Genomic DNA, 25,860 nt, shown 5'->3' on the forward strand with positions numbered 1-25,860 from the left:
AAAAGGTATTTAAGTATACCTTTACTAAGAAACCAGAGGCCTTCCTTTTGGGTATTGTTGACCAGAAGGTGTTAAAGAAGGACCGAACATTTTTTATGTATGCAACAACGGCAGCAAGGATACTCATCGCTAAGCACTGGAAAACTCAAGATCTACCCACACTGGAAGAGTGGCAGATGCAACTGATAGACTATATGGAACTAGCCGAGATGACCGGCAGAATCCGAGACCTGGGAGAAGAGAAGGTTGAAGAAGATTGGAAGAAATTTAAGACTTACTTAAAAAAGCATTGTAATTTGGTTGAATGTTAAGATGGAGGCTAGATCATAAATAATTGACCACCACTAAATTAGATGCAATTAGGATGATAAGTGAGATTGAGGGAAAACCTTAAACCTTTGGGAGAACCATTAGATTATATTCTAAATGAATGGGACATAAGAATGTAAACAGGATGATAAATTGCGGGCAAGAATTGACAAAGATGCAAGTGGGAGCGGAAGACGTGAGGGAGTCCAAAGAAGTTAAGAAATTATGTTATGATATATGTTACATTGTTTATTATATTTGCATTTATGTTTAAAAATCTTAATAAAAATTGAATAATAAAAAAAAGGAGTGTGAAACAATTGCTAATATTAAAAGGCTGGATGCTTCCAAAGCTTTAATTCCTGGTGTATCACTGATGCTGCAAGACACCGTGAGATTAGCTTTCATTTTGGGTCTCTTAAGGCAGGTTGGATACAGTTTGCTTGTCAGACAGTTGTTTGCTGTTATCCTGAATGCCATATGCCTTGGGAGGAGCAATCGCTAGGGCAGGAGTCTAATCTTCAAAGCTAAGAAGCGTTGACTCCTCTCCATATTTATGCCTCGACTCCATTGGACTAAGTATCCTGACCGATGATGTCTTTGTTTCCTCAGGTATGAGTTGGTACTTCTATCTAAATTGTTCTGAAATTGTTCTCCACAGTCCTTGAGCTTAGGGTTGCAGACCAGCCAATTGGATCTTGAACGAAGGCAAAGAGACTGCTGTATTTACTTTTCTAAGTGGAAAACTTTTTGCTCAATTCTAGAATTCGGAGTGTGCAAATTACTGCACTAATTACTGGTGCAGTAATAGAATTGCGAGTGCACAACAGCAGTTTGGAAGCCCCTCTGTTTCTCAGCTCATTGCCCAGGGCATCTTAGCTCCTTGTTCTTAGTTTCCTCTGATATTTTCCTCACCTGGCTCTCCTGTTCTAAACCTGTTTACCTGTTTAGTATCCTTTCCTGCAAAAAATATTATTATAATTATTATATATTTATTTTACCCTGCCTTTCCCCCCTGACTCAAGGTAGCTTACAGATAAAATAAGAACAGTTAAAAAAAACCCACCTCCTATTCCTGTGTTATGTGTAAGCCTTTTTCTGTCCAAAAGTTCATGTCCCTCACTGTGTATAGAAGCAGCTCTGTAGGGATTTCGTCACTGATACTCTTGCTCAGCAGTTGAAATGTGTGTGAACATTCCATGCCATTGGATTACCTCTGAAAGGGCTTGGAGATAAGGCTTTATAGGTGACACTTTTAGTCTGTTCAGTCTATGTGCTGCATGACATAATTATCAGTACTGGGAGTAGAGAAAACATCGTGCTTAATGGTCACATCCAGATTGTCTCTATTTTGTGGATGGGATTCCATCACATACCTGCATTTTCAAGTTGTACAAATTCAGGATTTAGTGCTCTTGTGCAACAAACCTGCTCCCAACTCGCCCCCCAATAGTAAACAATAGTTGGTTTAAAAACTATCCATGCTCTGAAATATAAATTTTAGTAACTGTGGCATCACTCACTGGAATAGATTCACATGAAATTTGGGTTCCAGTGCACTGGCTTAGTTCCCGAATATTTGGATGAATAACGGATTGTCTTTCAAAATTAAATTAAAATGGAAATGAGAACAGATCTTCCTTTGGAGTATAGCTAATAGACAGAGGAGATAATGCAAGTCAAAACATGTAGGATTGATTGGTTATTGTGCAGCGCCTGTACCTTTTCAAAATTATTACAGGCAACTAAAGAAAACAGCCACTTTAGGTCTCTAAATCTTGAAAGTGTGGGAGGATGGTGGGCAAAGGAATTGAAGAGTCAGTGTAGTGTAGTGTCATGTCTAGAGTAACTCTGGAGGTATAGGTAAAGGGACCCCTGACCATTAGGTCCAGTTGTGGCCGACTTTGGGGTTGCGGCGCTCATCTCGCTTTATTGGCCGAGGGAGCCAGTGTACAGCTTCCGGGTCATGTGGCCAGCATGACTAAGCCGCTTCTGGCGAACCATAGCAGTACATGGAAACGTCGTTTACCTTCCCGCTGGAGCGGTACCTATTTATCTACTTGCACTTTGACGTGCTTTCGAACTGTTAGGTTGGCAGGAGCAGGGACCGAGCAATGGGAGCTCACCCTGTCATGGGGATTCGAACCACCAACCTTCTGATTGGCAAGTCCTAGGCTCTGTGGTTTAACCCACAGCACCAATCCCAGCTCTGCCATGAAGCTCGCCATCCTCAGCCCAACCTACCTCGCAGAGTTGTTGTGAAGATATACAAAGATGCAGAATAGTCTATAGAAAAAGATCTGGTAATGTAGCTGGGCGAAGCTCCTTCCTTTAAAGAGGGGAGGGGTGCACAGCAATGGCCTGTTTCTCCTAGCCATGGCTTTAAAAAATAAATCTGCTGCTTTTGGAAATGTTTCTGGGGGACTAAAACTTTGTTCCTTTTCTGTAGATGGAGTCTCCGGGAGTAGCCTTGATGCTCTGGGTCCTCGCCTGCCTTTCTGGCCCATCAACCGGCTTCCCAAATGGCAAAGTAACAGAGGCGTGCAAGACTATGATGCCCCTACATGGACACTCTTTGCCTCAGCGCTTCCCGAAGCACACCGTTGAAGTAAATGTGACGGAGTTCAAGCCAGGGGACCACGTGAAAGGTACTGTGATCTTCTTGCCTCGCTACCGTCTGCAGCAAGAAGGACATAACGCTCGCTGCTTCTGTGATTGCTGCCACCGCCTTCTTCACATACTTGGGTGTGGTGCTCAGTCCCATCCCCTTGCCAGTGTCATTCTTGCCCATTTGATTTCCTACTTCATCTGGGCCAGTGCCGGAATTACATACAGTGGTGCCTCGGGTTACAGACGCTTCAGGTTACAGACTCCGCTAACCCAGAAATAGTGCTTCAGCTTAAGAACTTTGCTTCAGGATGAGAAGAGAAATCGTGCTCCGGCAGTGCAGTGGCAGCAGCAGGAGGCCCCATTAGCTAAAGTGGTGCTTCAGGTTAAGAAAAGTTTCAGGTTAAGAACAGACCTCCAGAACGAATTAAATTCTTAACCTGAGGTACCACTGTATAAGCTAAACAAGCTACAGCGGACGCTTGGGTTGCGAACTTGATCCGTGTGGGATGCACATTTGCAACCCGCAGCATTCGCAACCCACATCTGCACATATGTGCACGTGCGGGTTGCGATTCGGCGCTTCTGCGCATGCGCAAGGCATGATTTGGCGCTTCTGCGCATGCACAACTGCTGAAACCTGGAAGTAACCCGTTCTGTTACTTCCGGGTTTCGGTGGTTCGTAACCTGAAAAAACACAACCTGAAGCATCTGTAACCCGAGGTATGACTGTAGAGCTTGGGGCCCCCCAAAAAATGTAAAGAAAAAAACTGGATGTACATTTCCAAAATATAAGATAAAAAACAAAATAAAACCTACATACAGCAACAGTATTTTGTGTTCTGTAGGCTCCTATGATGTAAGTAATGGGCCCCACCTGCTAGCCTGCTCCCTAAAATATCACTGGTTAGATATCTGTTAGGTCCATAAATTACCATATAGAATATATTCAACACAAAAACAGCAACAAGTTTTTGTTGACAAAGGACAGTTGGACATATAAAGGGCCCCATTACCTTCAGTAGCTTAGGACCTCATCAAACCTAAATCCAGCCCTGGTCAGGGCCTAATCCATGCCACTCCTTAGGTGGAGAGAGCAAGGTGTATAGAGTCTGCAGCAGGACATGAGTGGTGCTGTGGTCTAAACCACTGAGCCTTTTGGGCTTGCCAATCAGAAGGTCGGTGGTTCGAATCCCCACGACGGAGTGAGCTCCCATTCCTCTGTCCCAGCTCCTGCCAACAGAGCAGTTTGAAAGCACACCAGTGCAAGGAGATAAATAGGTAATGCTGTGGCAGGAAGCTAAATTGCATTTCCGTGTGCTCTGGCTTCCGTCGTGCCAGAAGCGGTTTAGCCATGCTGGCCACATGTCTGGGAAAGCTGTCTGTGGTCAAACACCGGCTCCATCAGCCTGAAAGCGAGATGAGCACTGCAACCCCATAGTAGCCTTTGACTGGACTTAAACACCCAGGGGCCCTTTACCTTTTTTACTTTTTTTGGAGGCTGCAGCTGCTCCTTCCCCTTGCACTTGGCCTTGGCCTTGTTCATAGTGGGCAGAGGAGACACAGTAGACATGAGGAGACAGAGCCACTCAGGAGGAGCAGAGGCAGGGACAGAGGACCGGTGGTGATGTGGGCCTCAGGAGGCATCCAGCCCTACTCACCTGTGACACCAACCCTTCTTGAGTGTGGCCTGGCTGTTGTTTTTCGTAATTATTATATTTCTCACCAGAAGGTGTCAGTAGTGGCCTCAAGAAAACAACTCGCAGCGGCAGAACTACCAGCACGGCTCCCTCAGCTGATGCCTGTGCTGGTTCTATAGAGAAGGAGGCACGTTTTCGTGTATTTGGAGGCCAAGTCATTTAGGGCTTTAAACACAAATGTGAACAGCTTGATTTGGGCTTGGGAGGTACTAGGTAAGCTGTGCAGCTGCTTCTGAACAGGCATTGCCAATTGTATGGCCCCGCCAACAAACCTGGCTTCTGCATCAGTTGTAGCTTCAAGGGAAGCCCCATGCAGAGTGCATTGCGGTAGTCTAGTCTGGAGGTTACAAGAATATGAGGTACTGAAACGTTTACAAGGCATCTTAGACCAGCAACTCACAGTTCTTAACAGCAGGTAGGGAGAAAGGTACGCCCAGTTCCTCCCTTTCCTGGAAACATAGTTAGAGGCAGGTAGGTGCTGGCGACATAACTAGAGCTTATTAATAGCCATCTCTTCCCTCGTTCTCCTGGTTTCAGTTAGTTTGTCCGGACCTGCGTTTGAAGGATTTTTTCTACAAGCCCACAGTGCTGAGAACCTGGAGGGGCCTGCCATTGGCTCCTTTGCCCTAGCTGACAGGAAAAGATCTCAGGTCCTCACCTGTGGGCGTGTTAAGGTAAGAGTCCCTGCATCTTCCAGATGGCTTTGGCAAGCAGGTTTCTCTATTAGTTCCAAGTGGATTAGCCCTCCCCCCCCCAGCAGCAGAATATGCTGTTGCTACTTTTCCCCACCTGCATCTGCTTGGCATAGCAGAAATAAATTGTATGAGTATGAAAATACCCTTTTCTTTCTCTTTTAAGATTTATAAATGAAACTGGCAGAAGTTTGGCTCGGGATGAATGTTCTCCTTTACTGGCAACAATTAAATGTTACTGCTCCCTCTACTGGGGTATCCACGTGAAAGTGTGTTAATGGCTGCTACTAGACTACAATTTCTAAACTTAGCTTTTAGTTTGTCTTTTCCATAGCATATGTAACTAGAGTACCTTAGTGGACCTCAGAGCAAAGTCACTTCTCCTTTGTAATATACATAGCACAGCAGCCCATCTTGTTACAAATGTATTAAAAAACCAAAACAACGAATTTCTAGGTTTCCTTTTTCAGAAGCTGTTCCAGAAACCGCTTCCAAAATTGTTTTCAAACTTTTTCTAACATGGAGCTTCCTTTGGTAACTGGCATATGCCTTGACCACCAAGTAATCATTATTTTCATATGGGAGGACTACACAAAAACAAAAATCTCAAAGTCTACAAATGAAACAACAACAACAAATTAATTATACCTCACCCATCTATCTATAATCTATAAGCACAAACCATTATGGAGGTGATCCAAATGATATAGTATATCTCTCATATATATCTTATCTAAATCCTACATTATGATTCAAAGTGTACCCTAATCAGTGGTCCATAGTCGATGACAACTTCACCAGAGCCACACCCTTATCACCACCTCTGGTAATGCCTCGTATTCTCCAATGTCCACTGCACACTAAATTGTACACTAAAATCCCATGCCTTTGCTTTTCCTTGTATCAAACATGTGGAGAAAGTAATTCTTTCCCCCCTAATATTGCTATACCATATGTTTCCATACTAAGTCTTCAAAGATACATTACGCAGGGTTTTCCCCATGTTGTACTATTGTTTTTCTAGCTGCCACCAATAAGTGCATTATGAAATCCTTAGAACTTATCTTCTTGTTAGATCCTGTAAACATTGATAAAATAAACAACTCTGGAGTAAATCTATCTGTGCTTTTGTGACCCCCCCATTCAACACGAATCTTTTTTTTTGTTTAAAGCGTTTCTCAAGATTTTGTGTCACTTTCGTGAAACACGTATGCCTGAACTGAGCTTATGTGAATGTACTTTCGTGAAACACCTCAAGCCTGAACTGAGCTTATGTGAATGTACTATGAATTAAAATTCATGTGACTCTACTCTGATGTCATGGCTGGATGTGGGGAAACTTTGGTTCAAATCTTGCTTGGATTATAAAGATCCCCAGATGAGCACACCTAGATTTTTCTCCTGCCATTGGTAGCAGTTAGTGTTGGCAGAGAAATATTTTTCTTCTAATCCATACTGAGCTTCATGACCTCTTTAGTATGTGATGTCAATAAGCCTACGATACAAGCCAAATATTAAAATGCAACTTGTGGTAGACTGCTTTAACCATTTAGATGATTCATGAACAGAGTACCGTAGTTTGCATGATCTCACTGCGCAATGCTTAAATGGGGCATTTGTATGTTACAGAATTCAGCTGTCAGCCATACAAGTAAATCCAAGAAAAGCCACCTAGATGCTTATTGGATTGCTCCTAGAGATGCACCAAAGAGAATACAATTTCTGTAAGTACGAATAATAAAGACAAATTCAGCTATAGCTGGAATCTCCTGACCGAGTGTTCTTAGGTTAGTCTCCTTTCAAAACTTATATACAAAAACAGCAATACTGCTATGAAGAAGATGTGACTCAGTGGGAAATCATCTCCTTTGTATGTAGCAATTCAATTCTTCTTCTTCTTCCTCCTCTTCCTCTTCCTCTTCTAATTTTTGTAGCACCCTTCATCTGGAGAGCACAAGGTGCTCTATAATATAAAAAAATCCCCAGGTAGGGTTAAGAGAGAAACCTGTTTGAAATCTTGAGCGCTGCTGTCGGCCAACGTAGACAACAATGATCTGACTCTGTATATAGCAACGAGTGGCGCTGTGGTCTAAACCACTGAGCCTCTTGGGCTTGCCGATCAGAAGATTGGCGGTTCGAATCCTCGTGACAGGGTGAGCTCCTGTTGCTCTATCCTAGCTTCTGCCAACCTAGCAGTTCGAAAGTATGCCAGTGCAAGTAGATAAATAGATACCACTGTGGCAGGAAGGTAAACGGCGTTTCCATGTCCTCTGGTTTCCGTCACGGTGTCCCGGTGCACCAGAAGCGGTTTAGTCATGCTGGCCACATGACCCAGAAAGCTGTCTGTGGACAAACACTGGCTCCCTTGGCCTGAAAGTGAGATGAGCACCACACCCGATAGTTCCCTTTGACTGGAGGTCCTTTACCTTGACCTTTTTAATAGCAACTTCCTATGTTCCTATAAGTCTTGAACATATTTCTGTTCTGAGTAAAGGGCTTCCCTCTTTTAAAAGCCTGCTTCTGATATTCTGTAAAAGGAAATCAATGTAAATATGACTAAAAAAAAGTAACATTACTGTTGTATCACCAAAACCACTGTTGCATCTATATTCCTGGGGCTTTCAAAATATTTATTTTAGACTTCTCTTTCCTGAAAGCTGTCATGTTTCAGATGTTAAGAGATGACTCACTTCCACTTATTCAATGTTTTTATTTGCTTTTGCAGAGAATTAAGCCCATTGGCGATGGGTTTCCCTGCCTGTGTGGCAAGGCTAGTTGAAACCTCTGCATGACAATCTTGTGGCCTTGTTTTGATTTTCTGCAGCAGCCTTCACCAACTTGGTGCTGTCTAGATGCTTTGAACTACAGTTCCTATCAAGCCCAGCCAGCCTGACCACAAAGCATTTTGATGGTGAAAGCTGTTTGACACACAGAGCTTGCTAATATTTGCAGGGAAATGTACCAACCAAGTCTTCACTGTGCACATCTTTCTCCATTGTCCAACTAAACACCTGCTATCTTCTCCACCAATCTGAAACTCTGGGTGACAGGCCCATGCCACCATGACTGGTGGCAACCATTACTCTCTTGCAATTGTATAAGGTCAGAGATTATTTCCTGGTAACTTAACACCTGAATAAATGTGTAGCAGTCTTCCCCAACTTGGGGCACTGCAGACAACTGCTGTCATGCCTGACCATTGGTCATGGTGGCTGGGACTGATGGAAATGGACCCCCAACTACATCTTGAGGGCATCAGGTTAAAGAAAGCTGGTCCAAAACATCTGTTTTGGATTTCAGGAAGGACTTGTTCTATGCAGAAGAGAACAGTACACAATTTTGGTTCAAATCTCGCTTTTGTCTTGTTTTCAGAGTCACTGTTGTAGAAAAATTTAGAGTCTTTTGGGTAAAAATTCCAGGTCCTACAATCTCCCAGCCCAATACACCAACCTTGGCAACACCTGTGGTGACTGAGGTGACTGTTGGAACTTCCCCGCCTATTTCTCATCTAACCCAACCAGTAAGTAGCGCTGAGCTCGTGAACGGAACTGTTTGGATTTTAGTAAAATGTGACTTCATCAGGGAAGATTGCAGCCTGAAAAAGAGTTGGGATATCCAGTCACACACTCCCCTCTCACTGAGTATAAGTGCCTAGGGTTGCCATATTTCCAAAAGTAAAAACCAGGTTACCCCAAAAGCGTTTTTTAGGAAGACCCCAAAGTTGTTGAAAACGCAAAACCCCCACGATTTCTCGGTTTACTTGCCGAAGATCCAGGACAAGCCACTGCCTTCTGGAAATTCCCCCCAAACGTCACTTCCGCCTTTGAAATCCCAATAATGTCCAGGAAATCCCGGACGTATGGCAGCCCTGTAAGTGCCCCTTTGACCCATGCTGAAGGATAGCCCCAGCTGCACTTTGTATAAGCCTTCTCAGCTGACTGCTTGTTGTGTGCTAAGGAATGCATGGATTGGCTCCAAACCACCATAGCCAGATGACTTTTATACCTCCAGATACCTATCTGCATCTTGGTGCATGGTGTCAGAATGCACCATAACTCCTCACTAGATGTGCTTCCAGAGCTATAATTTTGTTCAAACTGCATGCCCCCCTGCCCCCCCCCCCCGGTGGTGGACATGTGCCACTGGAAGGAGTGTGCAATATGACTAGGCCTTATCACATCTTGGTCACACAAATTATATATTGGCTGATAAGATTTCTTGCGTTAAGAATCTTCATGACAAATGGGGCTCAAGGTGATCTGAAGTCTTATGCCCAAGGCTCAGCGTTTTTCCCTGTTCATTGCCTAATCCTTGGCTCAAACGCAAGTGCAGAAATAGATGCCAGCCTTTACACAGATTTTCAAACCATGAAACCACACTTTTAATCCTCTTCATGAATCTATTGCATCAGTCATCTGCTTTCTGTTGAATCTTGTTCGCCTTTTTGGGTAGCAGCTATAGATTAGATTTCCTTTCAGTCTTCTTGTCTCTTGTCAAGTACTGTATTAACCATCATTCCCACCATTTCAAAAACTTAGATGAATCTTGTTGCCTCCAATACTGAACTTTAGGGTAATCTCTTTAAATGATTATTTGCTGCAGAGTGGGGTTTTTTTTTTTTTTGCACTCGGCCTCCTGCAAAATGAACAGACAGTATTTCATTCTTTCTCCTCATTAAAATACATAGGGACCTCCTTTTTAATCTTTACAGAGCTTGTGTAATTATCTGGAGCAGTTTGGTATGATTCAGAAAGCCTTTAATTATACTCCTGCTAATGCAAAGTTTCGAACAATTAACAGAGCTGCCTGACTAAGACAAGAGTGGGATTGTAGTGTGCACCCAAAATTACAGAGTTTGAACGATGTCGATTTGAGGCTTGCAGCTTAATAATGGCCAGAGAAACTAACTGTAATTGCTGGGTAGAAATCTGAGGTTGTGGGAAACGGTTTCCCGTTAAAATCCTGCAATGGTGCGAGTGCATTTTCCAGAATGTCAGCCATTTCTCAAGTAGTAATCTATTAGGTAATGTAATTTGGCTTCTTGTCTCCCTTAGTTCAGTGCATTGGACTGTGGGAGCAACAAATTCTGTGTGAGAAACCCTTCCGACTGTGATCCTGGAGCCCGCGACTGCTTCTTTCTGTCTTTCAAACGAGACCATGTCGATTTGATTGTGGTGGAAATGAGTGGTCCTAGTGATGGCTATATTGCATTTGCACTGTCTCATGACCAGTGGATGGTTCGTAAACATTATTTTCCATTCGGATCCTACTGCCAATCTGGGGAATTTGCATAGACTTCTGGAAATAAGAATGAACCATAAAAAGCCAGAATATACTTGAGCGAGGGAGCTGCAATTAGCTAGAAGTTCCCTTCCATGAGTATCTAGGGCATAAATACATTTCCAACTGCATGACTGCTTGCACCAGTACTGAATAAGTATGAGATGTACAGAGCACATTTCATTGATAATATACTTTATCAAATCTATTTTGCTTTGTATAGCACCCAGGGATTTGGTTGAATGAAGGGCGTTTTACAAGAGTGGCAAATAAAGTCTTCCGACGTGCTATTCTTTGGGTTGGTGGTAGTACGGATCCTGAGAGCTCATTTTTGTATGTGCTCCCAAACTCCTAGGACCTAGGGGCTTGCATCATGTCGCTACCAGAGTTTGCAGCCCCTTACTACTTGTGCAAGTTAAAGCTGAATTGACTCTAGTCCTGGGGTTGTTATAATAGGAACTTCAGTGAACGTGACCTTAAATGGTGAGCCAGTGCTGGATAGACTTTCATGAGCCTCCATTTGTCTTGGCTGTGTAGCCAGGGCCTGTGCAGGCATGGGGTGCTGCCTGCCCTGGGAATGCCATTTAACAATCTCTTTGACATTATTTGCAGGGTGGTGGTGACGTTGCCTATCTCTGCATTAGTGACAGTCACCACGTTGACATCAAGACAGCTTCTTTAACTGGACGTGCTTATCCAGAGTTTGATTCAGAGGTATTTGTGTCTTTATAGATATAATTTTTATTAAATTTTCTGTTTTGCAATTTAAAATACTCATTTTACATCCTTAAGATATCAGTGACTTCCCTTCTTCTCTTTCCATGGTTCATTTTACATATCATAAATCCCTGCATATTTTACAAAAGTTATATCACTCAGTTTTCCATTACTGCATCCATCAAAACCTGTTTACACTGTAGTTTACACGTATGCTCTTCTTGTTCTCTTGTTCTACATGTTAAGTCTGTGAGTTGTGCATATTCTGTCAGTTTAAGTTGCCATTCTTCTTTAGTTGGGACCTAGCTCGTTTTCCATTTTTGGGCTAACAAAACACAGGCCACAGTAGTAGCATACAGAAATAACCTTTTTTTTTTAACACCTGGGAATTTCAGTCTGAATTATCCCCAACGGAAAGGACTCTGGTTTTTTGGGGAAAGTACTCTTAAACATTTTTCCCCCAATTCATTACGGATAATTTCCCAGTACTTTTACCCTTTTACAAGTCCACCACATATGAAAGAACGTCCCCTCCACCTCTTTGCATCTCCAGCAATTATCTGATTCAGACTTATATGTCTTAGCAAGCCTACTCAGAGTTAAACACCACCTGTGAATCATTTTCAAGTAGCTCTCCTTCAAAGAATAGCATGCTGTAAACTTCAAGTCACTTTTCCAGAGTTTTTCCCCAGAGGTTAAAAATCTACCGTATTTTTTGCTCTATAAGACGCACCAGATCATAAGACGCACCTAGTATTTGGAGGAGAAAAACAAGAAAAATTATTCTGAATCCCAGAAGCCAGAACAGCAAGAGGGATCTGGCTTCTGGGATAGCTGCATGAAGCCTCTTGAGGGCAGGGGGAGCCTTTGTCCCGGTGCCCTCAGGACAGCTTATGGGATAGCCGTGCGTAGCCTCTCCCAGGCAGTGGGAGGAAGGCTCCTCCAAGAGCCGTGCTCCCTTTAAAGAGCACACGGAGCGTGTGCTCTTGGGGGCTTTTCCCCAAGGAGGGAGAAGTGCATCTTATAGAGCAAAAAATACGGTATGTTGTGTCCTATATCAATTTCCCAGTTTGCCACTGAGGCTTCAACAAGCTCGTCTTTTCTTTCCCAAAGAGAGGTATTTGTTCCATGGACCCTTTTTTATTTTTTTAATGCAAATTATAGGATTGAATCCATCATGTTCCTTTGATAGACACGTACACTCCTACACATGTTGGCTTATTTGGCTTCCCCCAAAGAATCCTGGGAACTGGTATGTTACTCACAATTCACAGCACCCTTAACCAACTACAGTGTCCAGGATTCTTTGATAACGTTTTAAGGTCGCACCTATACCAGCGTAACTAGCAGAACAACACAGCAAAGCTTTGGGATCTTTGCCCTTTTCTGCTGTCAGTGCGTTTCAGAGTTGATGTTGAAGAAAACTCTTTGCCCACATAGTTCAAAGCAAAGTATTTTATTGCCGCAAATCAACAAGACAATTATTCAAGTGACATACATGCAGTTAGGAGATTCTGGTGCATTGTAACCTAAACACTGCTAACAAACTAAGTATAGCAACCTTGTCTTAGGAAGTTGAGGTAAGAATGGCAAAGAGACTCAAACCGGACAGAGATCCATGCAAGGCTGCTGGTTGCTTCTGGCCATATATATCAGCCAACATACACACATGCACAAACTCACTTCTCCCTCTGGTGAGAAAGGGGAGGGATGAGTCATGCCAGAATCCTGCAGCCTTAAGCTGTTTCAGAAGGCATCCTAACCCTGAACAGAAATCAGACCCAGGGGAAGGGCAACTTGAGAGACAGACCTAAGCACAGTTAATGCAATTAACACCAATATTTAAATTACACTAACCTTCTTTGGGTCAAGTCATGTGCTTTAAATATATGTTCTGTACACAGCCTGAGGCACCTTTGTGGGTGGTGTGGTAGTCATGTGAAACTGGCACATGCATCCAGCTTTTATTTGCCTCTGATCTCCATTGCTTGCAAAGAGTTCCTCTCTCTTTTTGGAATAATTTTTTACTAGATTTTATAAAGAGAGACACAAAGATTATTATCAAATATCTTTCCTGTCCAAACTGAAACATTAATCTAAGTAAAATAAAAACACTGATGCAGAGGAGAAGAAAGAAAGAAAGAAAGAAAGAAAGAAAGAAAGAAAGAAAAGTTAAGAAACTAAGGAACTTCCGATTCTTCATCTGAATAAACATTTTTCAACTCATCCACTCCAATATAAGAGTTTCTTGCCCACAGAGCATGGGTATGGTGGACTCTGAGCTTTCAAAATTGCCTCTGTTCCTCATGGGTCTTGGTAGGGTGATGTTGAGAAATCACTGTGTAGGTACACCAAATTTAGCATTAGAAATACATTGGTTGTCTCAAACGCACTGTGGTTGCTTCCTAAAAGCCAGCCAGTTTGGATCAGGAACATGGGCCATAGCCAAGGAGGAGGCAGGGAGGGGCAACTGCTCCCCCAATCAATAAAAATACATAGCAAACTGATGTTCTGCCCCCCGTGACAAAAATCCTGGCCACGCCCATGATCAGGAATGTTTGTTCTGATAAACCCGGTTGCCTGTAAGCTTTTGATGGCAGCACTAGGCATGTAAAAAAACGAAACAAAACTATATTTGTGGTCATTCAGCTTGGGAGGCAGAAATGTTAAATTGGCATTAATTTATTTTCCCCACAGCCTGCTCTGGATGAAATGTCATGGAGGCTGGCTGACGGACTTATTCAGTGTTCTTTCAGAAGAAGAATTCACTTTCCTGCTCTTCAAGGGAGGTTTAATCTTGATGCAAACTACTATATATTTATGGCAGATGGGGAAGTCAGTGAAGGTAAGTTTGGAACTGAAAGAAAAGTGACAAAAATCCTTAAGGTTCCATTACTGGTTATGGACTTTGGTTAGGCAGTGGAGCCCTCCTGGAGTGACTTGGATTCAAATCTCTCTCTGTATGTGCAATTTTTATTAAGTTTTCTATTCTGCAATTTAAAATATTCATTAAACCTTAAAATATCAATGACTTCCCTTCTTCTCTTTCCATGGTTCAATCGGCATATCATAAATCCCTGCATATTTTACATAAACTAAACCATTCAGTATTCCATTAATACATCCAGCAAGACTTGTTTACACTGCTGAAATTATCTTAATGCTGCCAATGTTTTCAAGTGTACACAGTTTCCCCCATATATTCAGCAAACATTTTCCAGTCTTCTTTAAACGTATGTTCTTCTTCTTCTCTTATTCTATATGTTAGACCCACAAGCTGTGCATATTCCATTAGTTTGAGTTGCCATTCTTCTTTAGATGGGAGCTCGCTCATTTTCCATTTTGGGGCTAACGAAACACGGGTCACAGTAGTGGCATACATAAATAGCCTTTTTTGACACCTGGGAATTTCCATCTGAATTATCCTCTTCCCCCAAAAGGATTCTGGGTTTTTTTTTTGGAAAGTACTTTCAAACATTTTCCCCCCAATTCCTTATAAATTATTTCCCAATACTCTTCTTACCCTTTTACAGGTCCACCAACTTGGATTCAAATCCTTACTTTGCTGCAAAGCTCACTGGGTGATTTTGAGCCAATCACTAACCTCTTATCCAAACCTACCTTGCAGTCCCTGTTCCTTGCAGGGTGCAGATAATTCTCCCCACCCTTCTTTTGCCATTAACATGTTATCTGTTCTTCATCTCTTGCGCAGGAGGTATGATCCATAAACACTACAGGCAGCCTCTGATCACAGATGGAAAGTTTAACGTTACAGGACCGGCAAAGGATATTGGAGGATCCCGCTCCCCACTTCTCATCAAGATCCATGGCAAGCTAATGCTCTGTTTCATGTGCAAGGATGGGCTAGGTCTCCTGTGGTCCAATGACTTGTAGCTGGGGTGGTGGGGTCTTCTTGCAGCATCTGTAACAGGTGAACTTTCAAAGTCTTGTAGTTCTGTATGGGATGCTAGGGGGGACGACAGAATGCACTGGATGGGACCTCTTATAGACAACATCCTGTGTTTTCTACACGAAAGCTTCTCAGAGGAAGAAGGTGTGCAAACTTTCATACCATCTGAAATATACTTGGAGTCGAGAGTGGATTTCATTCTCTTTATTCAGCTCATAGTGGTGAGGAAGAATGGAAGTTCCCCCAGAATGTCTGCTTTATATACATTATTTACACAATGGGTCCCATGTGATTGGCTAATTCCGGGATTCTCCTGTAGGCCAATCAGGTTGCGGATTCACTTCCACCTGGAGCTGGATTGGGTGGCTCCTGTGGACCAATCAGACTGTTGCATTCTGGGTCCTATTGTTCTAGGTCCCATCAGACTGCTGCATTCTGAATCTTATTGTTCTAGGGCCAATCAGACTGCTGCATTTTGGATCCTATTCAACTCCGGACATAATACCATCTTTATAGGAAGCAGTGTAAGAACAGCTTCTGATATTTCAGGCTAGGGATGAAAGAAACCATAATGGCTCGAAAAGCGCTCTTTGAATGTCTGAAGCTATAAAAGTGACCTTTGATTTTATTTTATTTTTAAATCGTGGCTACTTCACAACTTATAGCTCTTTGCAAGAACCTTTTGTGTCTTCCTTTTTCAGGTGCATTAATGTTCGTTGCATGGATGACCACCGTTAGCATTGGTGTGATCGTTGCCCGATTCTTCAAGCCTGTCTGGTCTAATTCATTGCTGTTTGGAGAAGAGATCTGGTTTCAGGTGGGAGGAAAAGCCAGAAGATGGCCATTGTCTCTATTTAAGTGATGTGCTAGGAATCGTAATAGTTGGAAGGCATCTCTAAGGTCCTGCAATCCAACCTTCTGCAAGATTTCCCTCAAATCCTTTTGTGTATTCCTTAAGAGCATAGGTTCCATTTTTATTCTAAACAGATTGATTTTCTGCCACCATGTTCCTTGTTACTAGAATTTTGCATAAGAATGAGTCTCTGGATTCTATTGAACTAAGCTATTTTCTTTAAAATACCTAACTTTTTATCCATAGGTCCATCGTGCCCTAATGGTGATGACAGTGCTGCTTACAGGTGCATCTTCCATTCTTCCATTCTTATACCGGGGAGGCTGGAGCGATGTAAGTGACATTACATAAGCTTGATGCTTTCATTCAACAATGTAACTCCCCATGTGTGGCTATGTTAAAATTTTTGTGTTCTGACACTGTTCTGTCCCGTTACCTATAAAAGAGTCACAAAGTTCAGAACCGAGAGCTATGTTTGTTCTTGATTTGTTATGTAAGACACCTGATGTGGATGACCAAGTGAAAAATCCTGTATTTGCCGTCTGGTCTTGGCAAACTTGTGCTGGGGTGGAAGGTGTGTGTGTGTGTGTGTGTGTGTGTGTGTGTGTGTAGGAGGTAAATTGCTGTGCCAGTCTTCATCCACCCCTCCTCAAAACCTGGTCCAAAGAAGGTTAGGAATGCACCCTAATACAATAGCATAATTGTCTTCAGAATTTGCTCCACAATGAGAGAATTACTGTATTTTTCGCCCTATAGGACGCACCGGCCCATAGGACGCACCTAGGTTTTTTTGGGGGGGGGGGAATAAAGGAAAAAAAAAATTATCCCCCCCCCAGCCGCGGGAACTCCCGCGGGCTCCCCAGGCTTAAGGATAGCTTCCCGAAGCGCGGGGCACACTGACCCCTCTCGCTCTCCAAGTTTCAGCGAAAGCCTGCATTCACCCCATAGGACGCACACACATTTCCCCTTCATTTTTGGAGGGGAAAAAGTGTGTCCTATAGGGCGAAAAATAAGGTATTATGCCATCTCCTAGTAGCTTTGGGGCCTTTTCTTTGTTCTGGAGTCTTTGTGCATGTGTGTGCTTCTATTTGATACTTGGTAAATAATGGTAATTCTTTATAAAATTCTTTTAAAAAATAAAATAAAAGTGTTCTCTCCAAGTCTGGCTTTCTAAGTATGGAAAATGGTCCCTTAAGTGCAGTATTACCTTGGTTCTCAAACTTAATCTGTTCTGGAATTCCGCTCCAAAACCAAAGGGTTCCAAAACCAAGGTGCGCTTTCCCATAGAAAGTAATGCAAAATGGATTAATCTGTTTTACTATCCAACGAGGCCATTGATCCATAAAATGAAAGTAATAAACAATGTACTGCAGTAACACAATCAGTAGCTGAACTGGGTTCCACACAGTCACAAAAACAAAAAGAAAGAGCCGCAAAAACAAAAATGCAAAATAAATAGCAAAAACAGATAGACCTCAGCATAACACTCAAATTGGAAGTGTGGCACTCGAATCAGAAGCGTAACATTCTGAAATGTTACGGCTTCTGAAAAAAGTTCTCAAACCGGAACACTTACTTCTGGGTTTGCAGTATTTGGGTTCCAAGCTGTTTGAGTACCAAGGCATTTGAGAACCAATGTACCACTGTATTCAAGAACTTGCATAGCATATCCATGCAATGACTATATCCTGCTGTGAAGTGTGGTCTTTGTCAAAAAAGCATTGTTGGAGGGTTGTTCATAACCAAACCCATCTTTTATACAGCAAGCAGGCTTCCATCCATATCTTGGCTGTACGGTGATGGCACTGGCAATCTTTCAGCCCATTATGGCAGGCTTCAGACCTCCACCTCAAGCACCAAGGTATTCTTGCATGCTCAAATATATTCCAATGAGAGTGCGAGGGAATTACCAGCCGGGTTAAGAGTTTTAAAGGGCAATGATCCTGTGGTTAATGGGTATGGAAACCCCAGACCTGCGCCCTCTTCCAGAAATTTGTAACCCCCAAGTTTGCAAACTCCAGTTACAGCAACCCTAATGAGTGTGTGGTGATGTAATCATCCTCTTTCTCTTTTCACACTGATGGTGTTTGGAATCATGCACTGACTTTCTTTTCCTTTTTCTTTGGGAACAGAAGAGAAATCTTCAACTGGTTACACTGGAGCACGGGCACAACTGCTAGAATATTAGCAGGTGAGTGAATAATTCATTCTAGCCTTATCTAAAATGTTGACTTTGTAAGATGGCTAGGAAGAATGGGTATTAATTATGCTTTTCTTAAGTTAATTTGTGTGGCTTTCTACAAGTGGCAGTCCAATACTTGCAGATCTTGCATTTTGTGGTAACTTCACTCTGGCATCTTGCTGACTATAGTGGTACTTTGGGTTAAGTACTTAATTCGTTCCGGAGGTCCGTTCTTAACCTGAAACTGTTCTTAACCTGAAGCACCACTTTAGCTAATGGGGCCTCCCGCTGCTGCTGTGCCGTCGCCGTGCGATTTCTGTTCTCATCCTGAAGCAAAGTTCTTAACCCGAGGTATTATTTCCTGGTTAGCGGAGTCTGTAACCTGAAGCATATGTAACCTGAAGCATATGTAACCCGAGGTACCAGTGTACTTGAAATTGCTTTGGTTTCACATGCAATATCAAATAAATGCATGTTGTTCCGTGACCACAATCTGACCATCACTGGGAGTGCATAGACTACAACTGCTAAACGTTGTGTCTGAAGGCTTAAAGCTCCTCTAGATAGCCTGGTTGTTGGGTATTCATCCCAACTTGCTTGTCCAAAGTTTACCTATGTCTGGTCTTTATTGGACACTTGTTCTGATTTGCTTACACCTTTCCATTAGTCATTTGTTCATCCAACATTTGTCAATGCATTTCCCTGTCATTTCCAAACTGCAAAGAGTCAATTAAAAAAAAAAGATGTGTTGTTATGGGTCCACAATGCTCTAAATGCACAAATATAAAATTCAGTGGTCACTTGAATGACTCCTACAAAATGTTCTGGAGGAAACCTTAGTGTCTGTGCATTGGAAACCACAGAGGATATGGAATCTCTTGCTTTATACAAGTGAGCAGGTAGCCTGTAATTATGTGGGACTTTGGGTTGTATTTTTTATCATGTATTTTGTTGCTAACCACACTGCAGCAATAAGTTGCAGTACTGCCGGTTGAAATTACTTGATCTAATTTTGCTTACTCTCTGTTTTTGTAAACCTGGCCCTGTCCTTTAGTGGTGGTAATATTCCTCGGAATGGACTTGCCAGCCCTCAACCTTCCAGATCCATGGGATACATATACGATGATGGGATTTGTAGCTTGGCATGTTGGCACCGATGTTCTCCTGGAGATACATGGCTACTGCCTCATTCACAAAGGTAGCATGACCAATCTCTACTTTAGCTTGCATTGAAGACAATGCAGTTGCAACAAGAGGCAGATATCCTGGCTCACGAAAGAGATTGCTTTTCACTGTCTAAAGACCTGTTTGCATTATCCTTATCTGCTGTCCCCCCCTGCAGTTTTCACAATTGCTGTGAAAGCCCCAGGTACATATTTGAGTGGAGAAATGTAACATGATATACCTGATAAAATAATTTTTATTCAGGAGCAATAATGTGGCAGAAGTGGCTGGAGGGATGCATATCGAAACTAGCCCATCACACAACGCCTTTGCTTATCAGTTTGAAGAGAGATGGGTTTGAAGGGCAAAGAACTTCTGATTGATTTAAGTTATGGAACAGGGTCTGAGGCTGAGATGGTAAATGCTTCTGACACCAGGGGAGTCCATGGATAAACAGGCATTTGAGCTCTGTTCTCCTGGGACCAAATGGAAATATCTGTCCACACTTCTCTCCCCTGCCCTCTTGTGTCTTCCATTGGATGGCCTTCCCCAGCTTGTGGCCTTCCAGCTATTGTTGGACTCCCAACTTCTGTCAATCTCAGCCAGCATGGCCAATGGAGTGTCAAAGCTTCCATATACCTGCTGTAGAGTGTCTTGTACTAGAATAAGTAAAGTGTGTTCCAGAATGGAACTATGTGAAGGACAGGATTCCCACTTCTCCATCAGAATATGCTCATTTCAAACAGTGTCTTCATCTCAAATGAATGAACGGCACCCTCTTTTTTGGGAACTGGTGGATGAAGCTCAAAACAATCTAAAACAGGGGTTCTTAAGCATCTAGCATTGGATTGTGTCTGGTGTCTTTTAAGATAATCTGGTAAATGACCAAAAACATAAAGGGTAGAGTGTAGCTCTAATCTAGATTTGTAGGCACAGTTTTAATTTCAGAATTTGCATTTTGGGGGATTATATAGCGGGTGGTGCTGTGGGTTAAACCACAGAGCCTAGAACTTGCTGATTAGAAGGTCGGCAGTTTGAATCCCCGCGATGGGGTGAGCTCCCGTTGCTCGGTCCCAGCTCCTGCCAACCTAGCAGTTCAAAAGCACATCGAAGTGCAAGTAGATAAATAGGTACCACTCCGGCGGGAAGGTAAACGGTGTTTCCGTGCACTGCTCTGGTTCACCAGAAGCGGCTTAGTCATGCTGGCCACATGACGTCGGCTCCCTCGGCCAATAAAGTGAGATGAGAGCTGCAACCCTAGAGTCAGCCATGACTGGACCTAATGGTCAGGGGTCCCTTTACCTTTATATTTGTATCTTCTACAGTGCTTTGATGGCTTCAGGCTAAATAAAAAATAACTGTGAAACTTTTATTTTGCAGTTCAAGTGTTGGAAGATGACAGGATACAGATTCTGCAGTCCATTACAACAGCAGAGGCACAGGTAAGCATAGAATGCATGCGAGAGCATAAATATATGCATATATATATTTTCTGAGCATGGAGCTGTCAGCATCGCCCTTGAGCCAGTGTCACCAACTGGACTCATGCACTTCAACCCCGACTGGGCTAGGCGAGCTGGGTAGCACTTCCAGAGACCACCAGGTCAAAGTGCTGTGGACTCACAGCTTAGAGTTGTGAGCACCGGATTCACTTCCACAATACAGTCATCGCACAGCAGAGTATAGCAGAGTCTGGCAGTGTATAAACAACTCGGAGAGCAGCTCTGTAGAATATCTCCTTTTATTCTATAACTACAACTATAATACAAAACTATATACAGAGCTAAATAGGTCTAAGCATAAATGAATGCTGCACTGAGTGTCTGCAGCTGCTCTTAGCAGCAACCTTATCTCTACACACGATCTCTAACACTCAGTCTCTCTCTCTCTCCGACACACTAACTGACTGACTGACTTGGTGCTGGAGCTTAATAAGTAGAAAGCAGAACATTGCTCCTCCTCTCTGGAGAATCAGCAGACTCGTCAGAAGATTCTTGGATATGGGAGGGGTGAAATCTCCTCAGGAGCTGCCTCCTAAGAACTATACTACTTTCAGGGCGTAAGGCTAGCTCATTTGAATGCTCCCATGTGCTTTTAAGGGAAAAGCAAACTAATGCAAAAGGTGACTAGCTTTGTGCACAAGCTTCCTTCTTCCATTCCCATCTCCTTGATGTATCATGTACAGAGGGTTTCTCTTTCAATGGGGAAGCGTTTGGAATGTGTCTTCCCCCCATTTGTATCCTGTAGTGGTACATTCCAGAGCAGCCTTTCCTAACCTGTGGCCCTTCAGATGTTGCCAGACCATAATTCCCATTATTCCTGAGTTAGGAATGAAGGGGAAATTAAATCCAGTTCACATTTAAAGCCGAATCTGTCCAATTCACACTTTCTGAAGCAGTGTGTGAACCAAAACGCAGTTATCCTTCAAAATTCACACTTATCCAAAGTCTGTGATGTAGTTGCCTAACCAAACAATGTTTTACAGAAATAAATAGACCGGGGGAAGCTGTGTGTAAAAATGAATATGTTGGTGAAATAACAAAGAAAAATAAATGATATTAAGGGAAATTGATTGCGAAAATGTGTACCGTAAGTTAGTCAAACCTTCATATAAAAATGTGTTTATTAGGAGAAAGTCCTACAAAGATTTTGATAAATTTTCATGAGGGTTTTCAATATATATATATAAAATCAAATTTGTGCCAAATGGGGAAAATTTTAGAGTGGAAAAATGAGAAACTGAGACAACTGGAAATCTTGTCTACCCCTACACCTGACCATTGGCTTTGCTGGCTAGGGCTGATGGAAGTTGGCTTCTGATGGGCCAGAGTTTTCACCATAGCTGTCAACTTTTTCATTTTCTTGTGAGGAATCCTATTCGGAATAAGGGAATTTCCCTTAAAAAAAGGAAAATGTTGACAGCTATGGTTTTCAAATACCTGCCGTATATCCTCTCCACTCCTTACTTTTGCTGAACTGACTCAACATTTTTACAAATGGTTGCATTCCCAGTGTTTCCCTTTCTCTCTTTACAGGGGCATACATTTAAAAAGACAGTACTGTTCATCTACATTAGTGGCAATGTGGCATTTCTCATCACCTTCCTGACAGCAATTGTAAAAGTATGACAAAGAAGAAGCCTTTAATACTCCGAAGAGCTTGCAATAGAACTGTTGGAGACGTGTCTTGCTGAAGTTCATAGCAGAAGGATGATCTGTAACGTAAACACTGCCAATTCGGGATTTAAGAAACCTCATATAAACCTGGTCCTCGTTATACAGCCCTTGCAGGGCAGAATTAGACCTTTCTTGGCAAATACGTTGTCCCAACTTGGTCAGAACTGCCTTGGTCTCCAGCATGACTAAACGCCTCCCTTCAACATTTGTCTATCTGGATCCTGTAGATTCATCGGTCACTTCAAGGCTCAAGGGAGAGCTTCCATTTGAGAAGTTGGCCTTTCTTGTTCCAGGGTTGCCATTGATTTGAACTGGACTGCCTGCCATTGCACTTGATCAGCTGTCTGCCTGTCCATCTAATAGGTCAACATGTTCATGTCACTCCTAGCTAGTCTCCACCTGCAACCACCACCATTATGACATAGGAGCTCCATATGCTCATGGTCTATAGGCTAGCTAGAGGATGGTTAAAGGTCTACATATCTCTCTCCCCAGCCTGCCTCTAACCTCAGCATGGATACAGATAGTCATTGTCTCAGTGTGATGAAGAATTATGGTCTACAACTAAAGGCTTTTGTGGCTGGATTTCAGACTGCAAGGCATTAGTTTTTAAGGATGCCTCATCCATAGGGATTTCAGCAGTTATATTTGGAAACAATTTTGTGAGTCGAGAGGGAATGAGAATGGAAGCCAGTTAGGGGCCAGATATCATTTGGAACAACTTATTTCAGGCATCGGAGATCCCAAGGATTGTGTTTGGCACAAACGTCTTGGATTTGTAGCTCTGTTGGAAGACTATATGGTGTTAAGGGGGGGGGGACAGCTCTGGTGGAGATCTAACTGCCCTTTCTCCTTTGAAGCAACCAGTGTTTTTGTAGATTACATCTCTCCCCTCACTCTGAGTTTCTTTAACAGCTAACTAGTAGCTGTCCCAGAAAGCTCTCTAGAATTAGTGCCAACATTTGTTTAAAGAATGATTGGCACATGTATATCTAAATATGTGTGTATATGAAAAAAACTGTCAACCTGCAGTCTCTGGGTGAAATCCAATTATCCATTGGATGTCACTGAAAACAGCAGAGGCAGGTGGGTGATTTTTTGACAATGCTCTAGATGGTGTGGGTCCCTCAAGAATAGCATGGAAGATGCTGCCGGTGGGAGGGGGAGGTGCAGGATGAGCAAAAATAATCTGTCCTCATCCATTTGCAAAGGCTGCTGCTAGATGAAAAACTCTTCCCACAGGCAAAAGGATGCAATTGGATTCCACCCATTGTGGTTCATGTTGTCTTCCACACTGGATTGAAATAACTGGATTTCTTACTCCCTGTCCCCTTGTGTAGCTTTCCCTACCTGCTACACCCTGCACAAATCAAGTGTGAGACCATCTGCACTGATTTTATAGTTGTGCATTACATTCCAGTGCTTCATTTTTTTTATCCTATTATGAGAGTGTGAATTGCATAAATTAAAAGAGTTGCTTTGTGTACTCTGTGTACTTTTTTCTTGATACTTATATGAAGAAGCCATCTCAGTTTGTCCAGAAGCAAGTGCCATCCACACATGGAATTGTATTTTCAGGTGTCCCTGAATCACTGTCTGAAAGTTAATGAAATGGGCAATTAAAGAGAACCCCTGGCCTCTCACCATAACTATATGTATTACTTATGCATTGAAGCAGGCTAATCTGCTTGCCAAATCTCTCTCTCTCATTGTCTTTGACCTGTTTGTAGGGAAGATGCAGTCTTGCTGCACTTGGCATTTTCATATAAAACTCTTGGATGCACAGCCAAGCCACTGGGACTGCTGAGACACTGTGGGGTGCTCTTGCTCAGAGTTTAATCATGGTTAAGTTTAAATGGTTGCCAACTCAAAGAAATGAAACAGCCCACAAGAACAAATCTAAATGTTTATCAGAATAGAAATCTGTGCTTTGAAAGCACAATGCCCAAACAAAATTTCAACTATTTTAAATATTTTTTTGTACACATACTTCAGCCTGTTGTCTCCAGAAATTCTCCAAATCAGCAAGTCTTGCCCATTCTGTTCTCTGTCCTGTTTGTGGCCCAGGCTGAGTTCTTGTGAAGCAGATAGCTACGTCCTAAAGCAGAGAACTTTCCTTCTAGCAAATCCTTATGCTGGAGCATGAATTGTTGTGATTTTTCTTTTTCTTAACTTCTTCAGAACTTTGGCCATGTCTACCTGTCTGAAAATGTGTATAGCAGAGGCGCTGGAGGAAAAATGACCACAGTGGGGCAGGGAAGCGCTGTTTAATCTGAAGTGGCTAACGGCACAATCCTAACAATGACTACGCAGCAGTAAATCCTATGGAATTCAATGGGGCTTATTCCTAGGTCAGTGGGAGTCTGTAACTATGGAGTGGAAAAGTGACAGATGGATATAAGCATAAGATGGTGGAAAGAAACCACCTAAACCCTGCTTGTCGGTCTCTCTCCCACCCACCCCATAACAGACTTTTGACCCCCCCGCCCCAATTCTGAATGGGGAAATGCGATGCGGTTGACACAATGCAGGATGCATTGAGCATGAGTGCATTAGCAGATAGTGGCAGCGCTTTCCATCTCTAGTAGGTGTTTTACATATGCATGATGCCTTCACTTTTGAAGCTGCAAACACACTTGGGCAAGTACTGTTAACCATATAAATATATTTCTAAAGTCTCTGCTCTTGCCATTTCCGTGGTCCACAGCTGGCAGGCTGGTGATAGTGGGGCCAGGTGGGATTGTACGTAGGTCAAGGCTATTTGTAGTTCACAGAACTGGCTCTGCTACTGTCAGACGTAGAAATCTATCTTCCAGCACCCCTAGTCGCCCTGTGGGAGATGAATGAGGCCTGACAAAAGATGTGGGTTGGAGTATGTACTGTATTTTTTGCTCTATAAGACTCACTTTTTCCCTCCTAAAAAGTAAGGGGAAATGTGTGTGCGTCTTATGGGGCGAATGCAGGCTGCGCAGCTATCCCAGAAGCCATAGCAGCAAGAGGGATTGCTGCTTTCACTGTGCAGCGGATGATCCCTCTTGCTGTTCTGGCTTCTGAGATTCAGAATATTTTTTTCCTTGTTTTCCTCCTTCAAAAACTAGTAGCGTCTTGTGGTCTGGTGCATCTTATAGAGTGAAAAATACAGTACAGTAGTTCATCCTGCCAGGAGTTTCCTTAACAAGAACCAAAAGAACACATGGAGATAATCTCTAGGGAAGATGGTGGGTTTGGGTAGTAGTAAACATCCTGAAGTGTCATAGTCCCACTTCAGAT

The 25,860-nt window shown here is 42.8% G+C and overlaps 1 protein-coding gene across 3 annotated transcripts in view; it reads left to right on the forward strand.

The window, feature by feature from the left end:
• Positions 1 to 24,076, forward strand: part of LOC307218698 (ferric-chelate reductase 1-like) — a 35,283-nt gene extending 11,207 nt beyond the window's left edge. Inside the window, exons 1-16 of one of the 3 annotated variants that reach the window (XM_079981416.1) lie at positions 861 to 921; positions 2,759 to 2,957; positions 5,154 to 5,290; positions 6,938 to 7,032; positions 8,681 to 8,828; positions 10,363 to 10,545; positions 11,201 to 11,302; positions 14,003 to 14,150; positions 15,018 to 15,134; positions 15,917 to 16,032; positions 16,315 to 16,401; positions 17,832 to 17,929; positions 18,201 to 18,259; positions 19,305 to 19,448; positions 20,795 to 20,856; positions 22,450 to 24,076. In XM_079981416.1, coding sequence (XP_079837542.1) covers positions 901 to 921; positions 2,759 to 2,957; positions 5,154 to 5,290; positions 6,938 to 7,032; positions 8,681 to 8,828; positions 10,363 to 10,545; positions 11,201 to 11,302; positions 14,003 to 14,150; positions 15,018 to 15,134; positions 15,917 to 16,032; positions 16,315 to 16,401; positions 17,832 to 17,929; positions 18,201 to 18,259; positions 19,305 to 19,448; positions 20,795 to 20,856; positions 22,450 to 22,542 — 1,809 coding nt within the window. In that variant the 5' untranslated portion in view covers positions 861 to 900 and the 3' untranslated portion in view covers positions 22,543 to 24,076. Of the gene's footprint in view, positions 1 to 860; positions 922 to 1,859; positions 1,998 to 2,758; positions 2,958 to 5,153; positions 5,291 to 6,937; positions 7,033 to 8,680; positions 8,829 to 10,362; positions 10,546 to 11,200; positions 11,303 to 14,002; positions 14,151 to 15,017; positions 15,135 to 15,916; positions 16,033 to 16,314; positions 16,402 to 17,831; positions 17,930 to 18,200; positions 18,260 to 19,304; positions 19,449 to 20,794; positions 20,857 to 22,449 lie in introns of those variants that run through there. The other 2 variants (XM_079981418.1, XM_079981417.1) reach the window with 2 other exon arrangements.
• Positions 24,077 to 25,860: the final 1,784 nt, after the last annotated feature.

This window comes from Podarcis cretensis (assembly GCF_951804945.1).
Source record: "Podarcis cretensis genome assembly, chromosome: 6".
Lineage (NCBI taxonomy): Eukaryota > Metazoa > Chordata > Lepidosauria > Squamata > Lacertidae > Podarcis > Podarcis cretensis.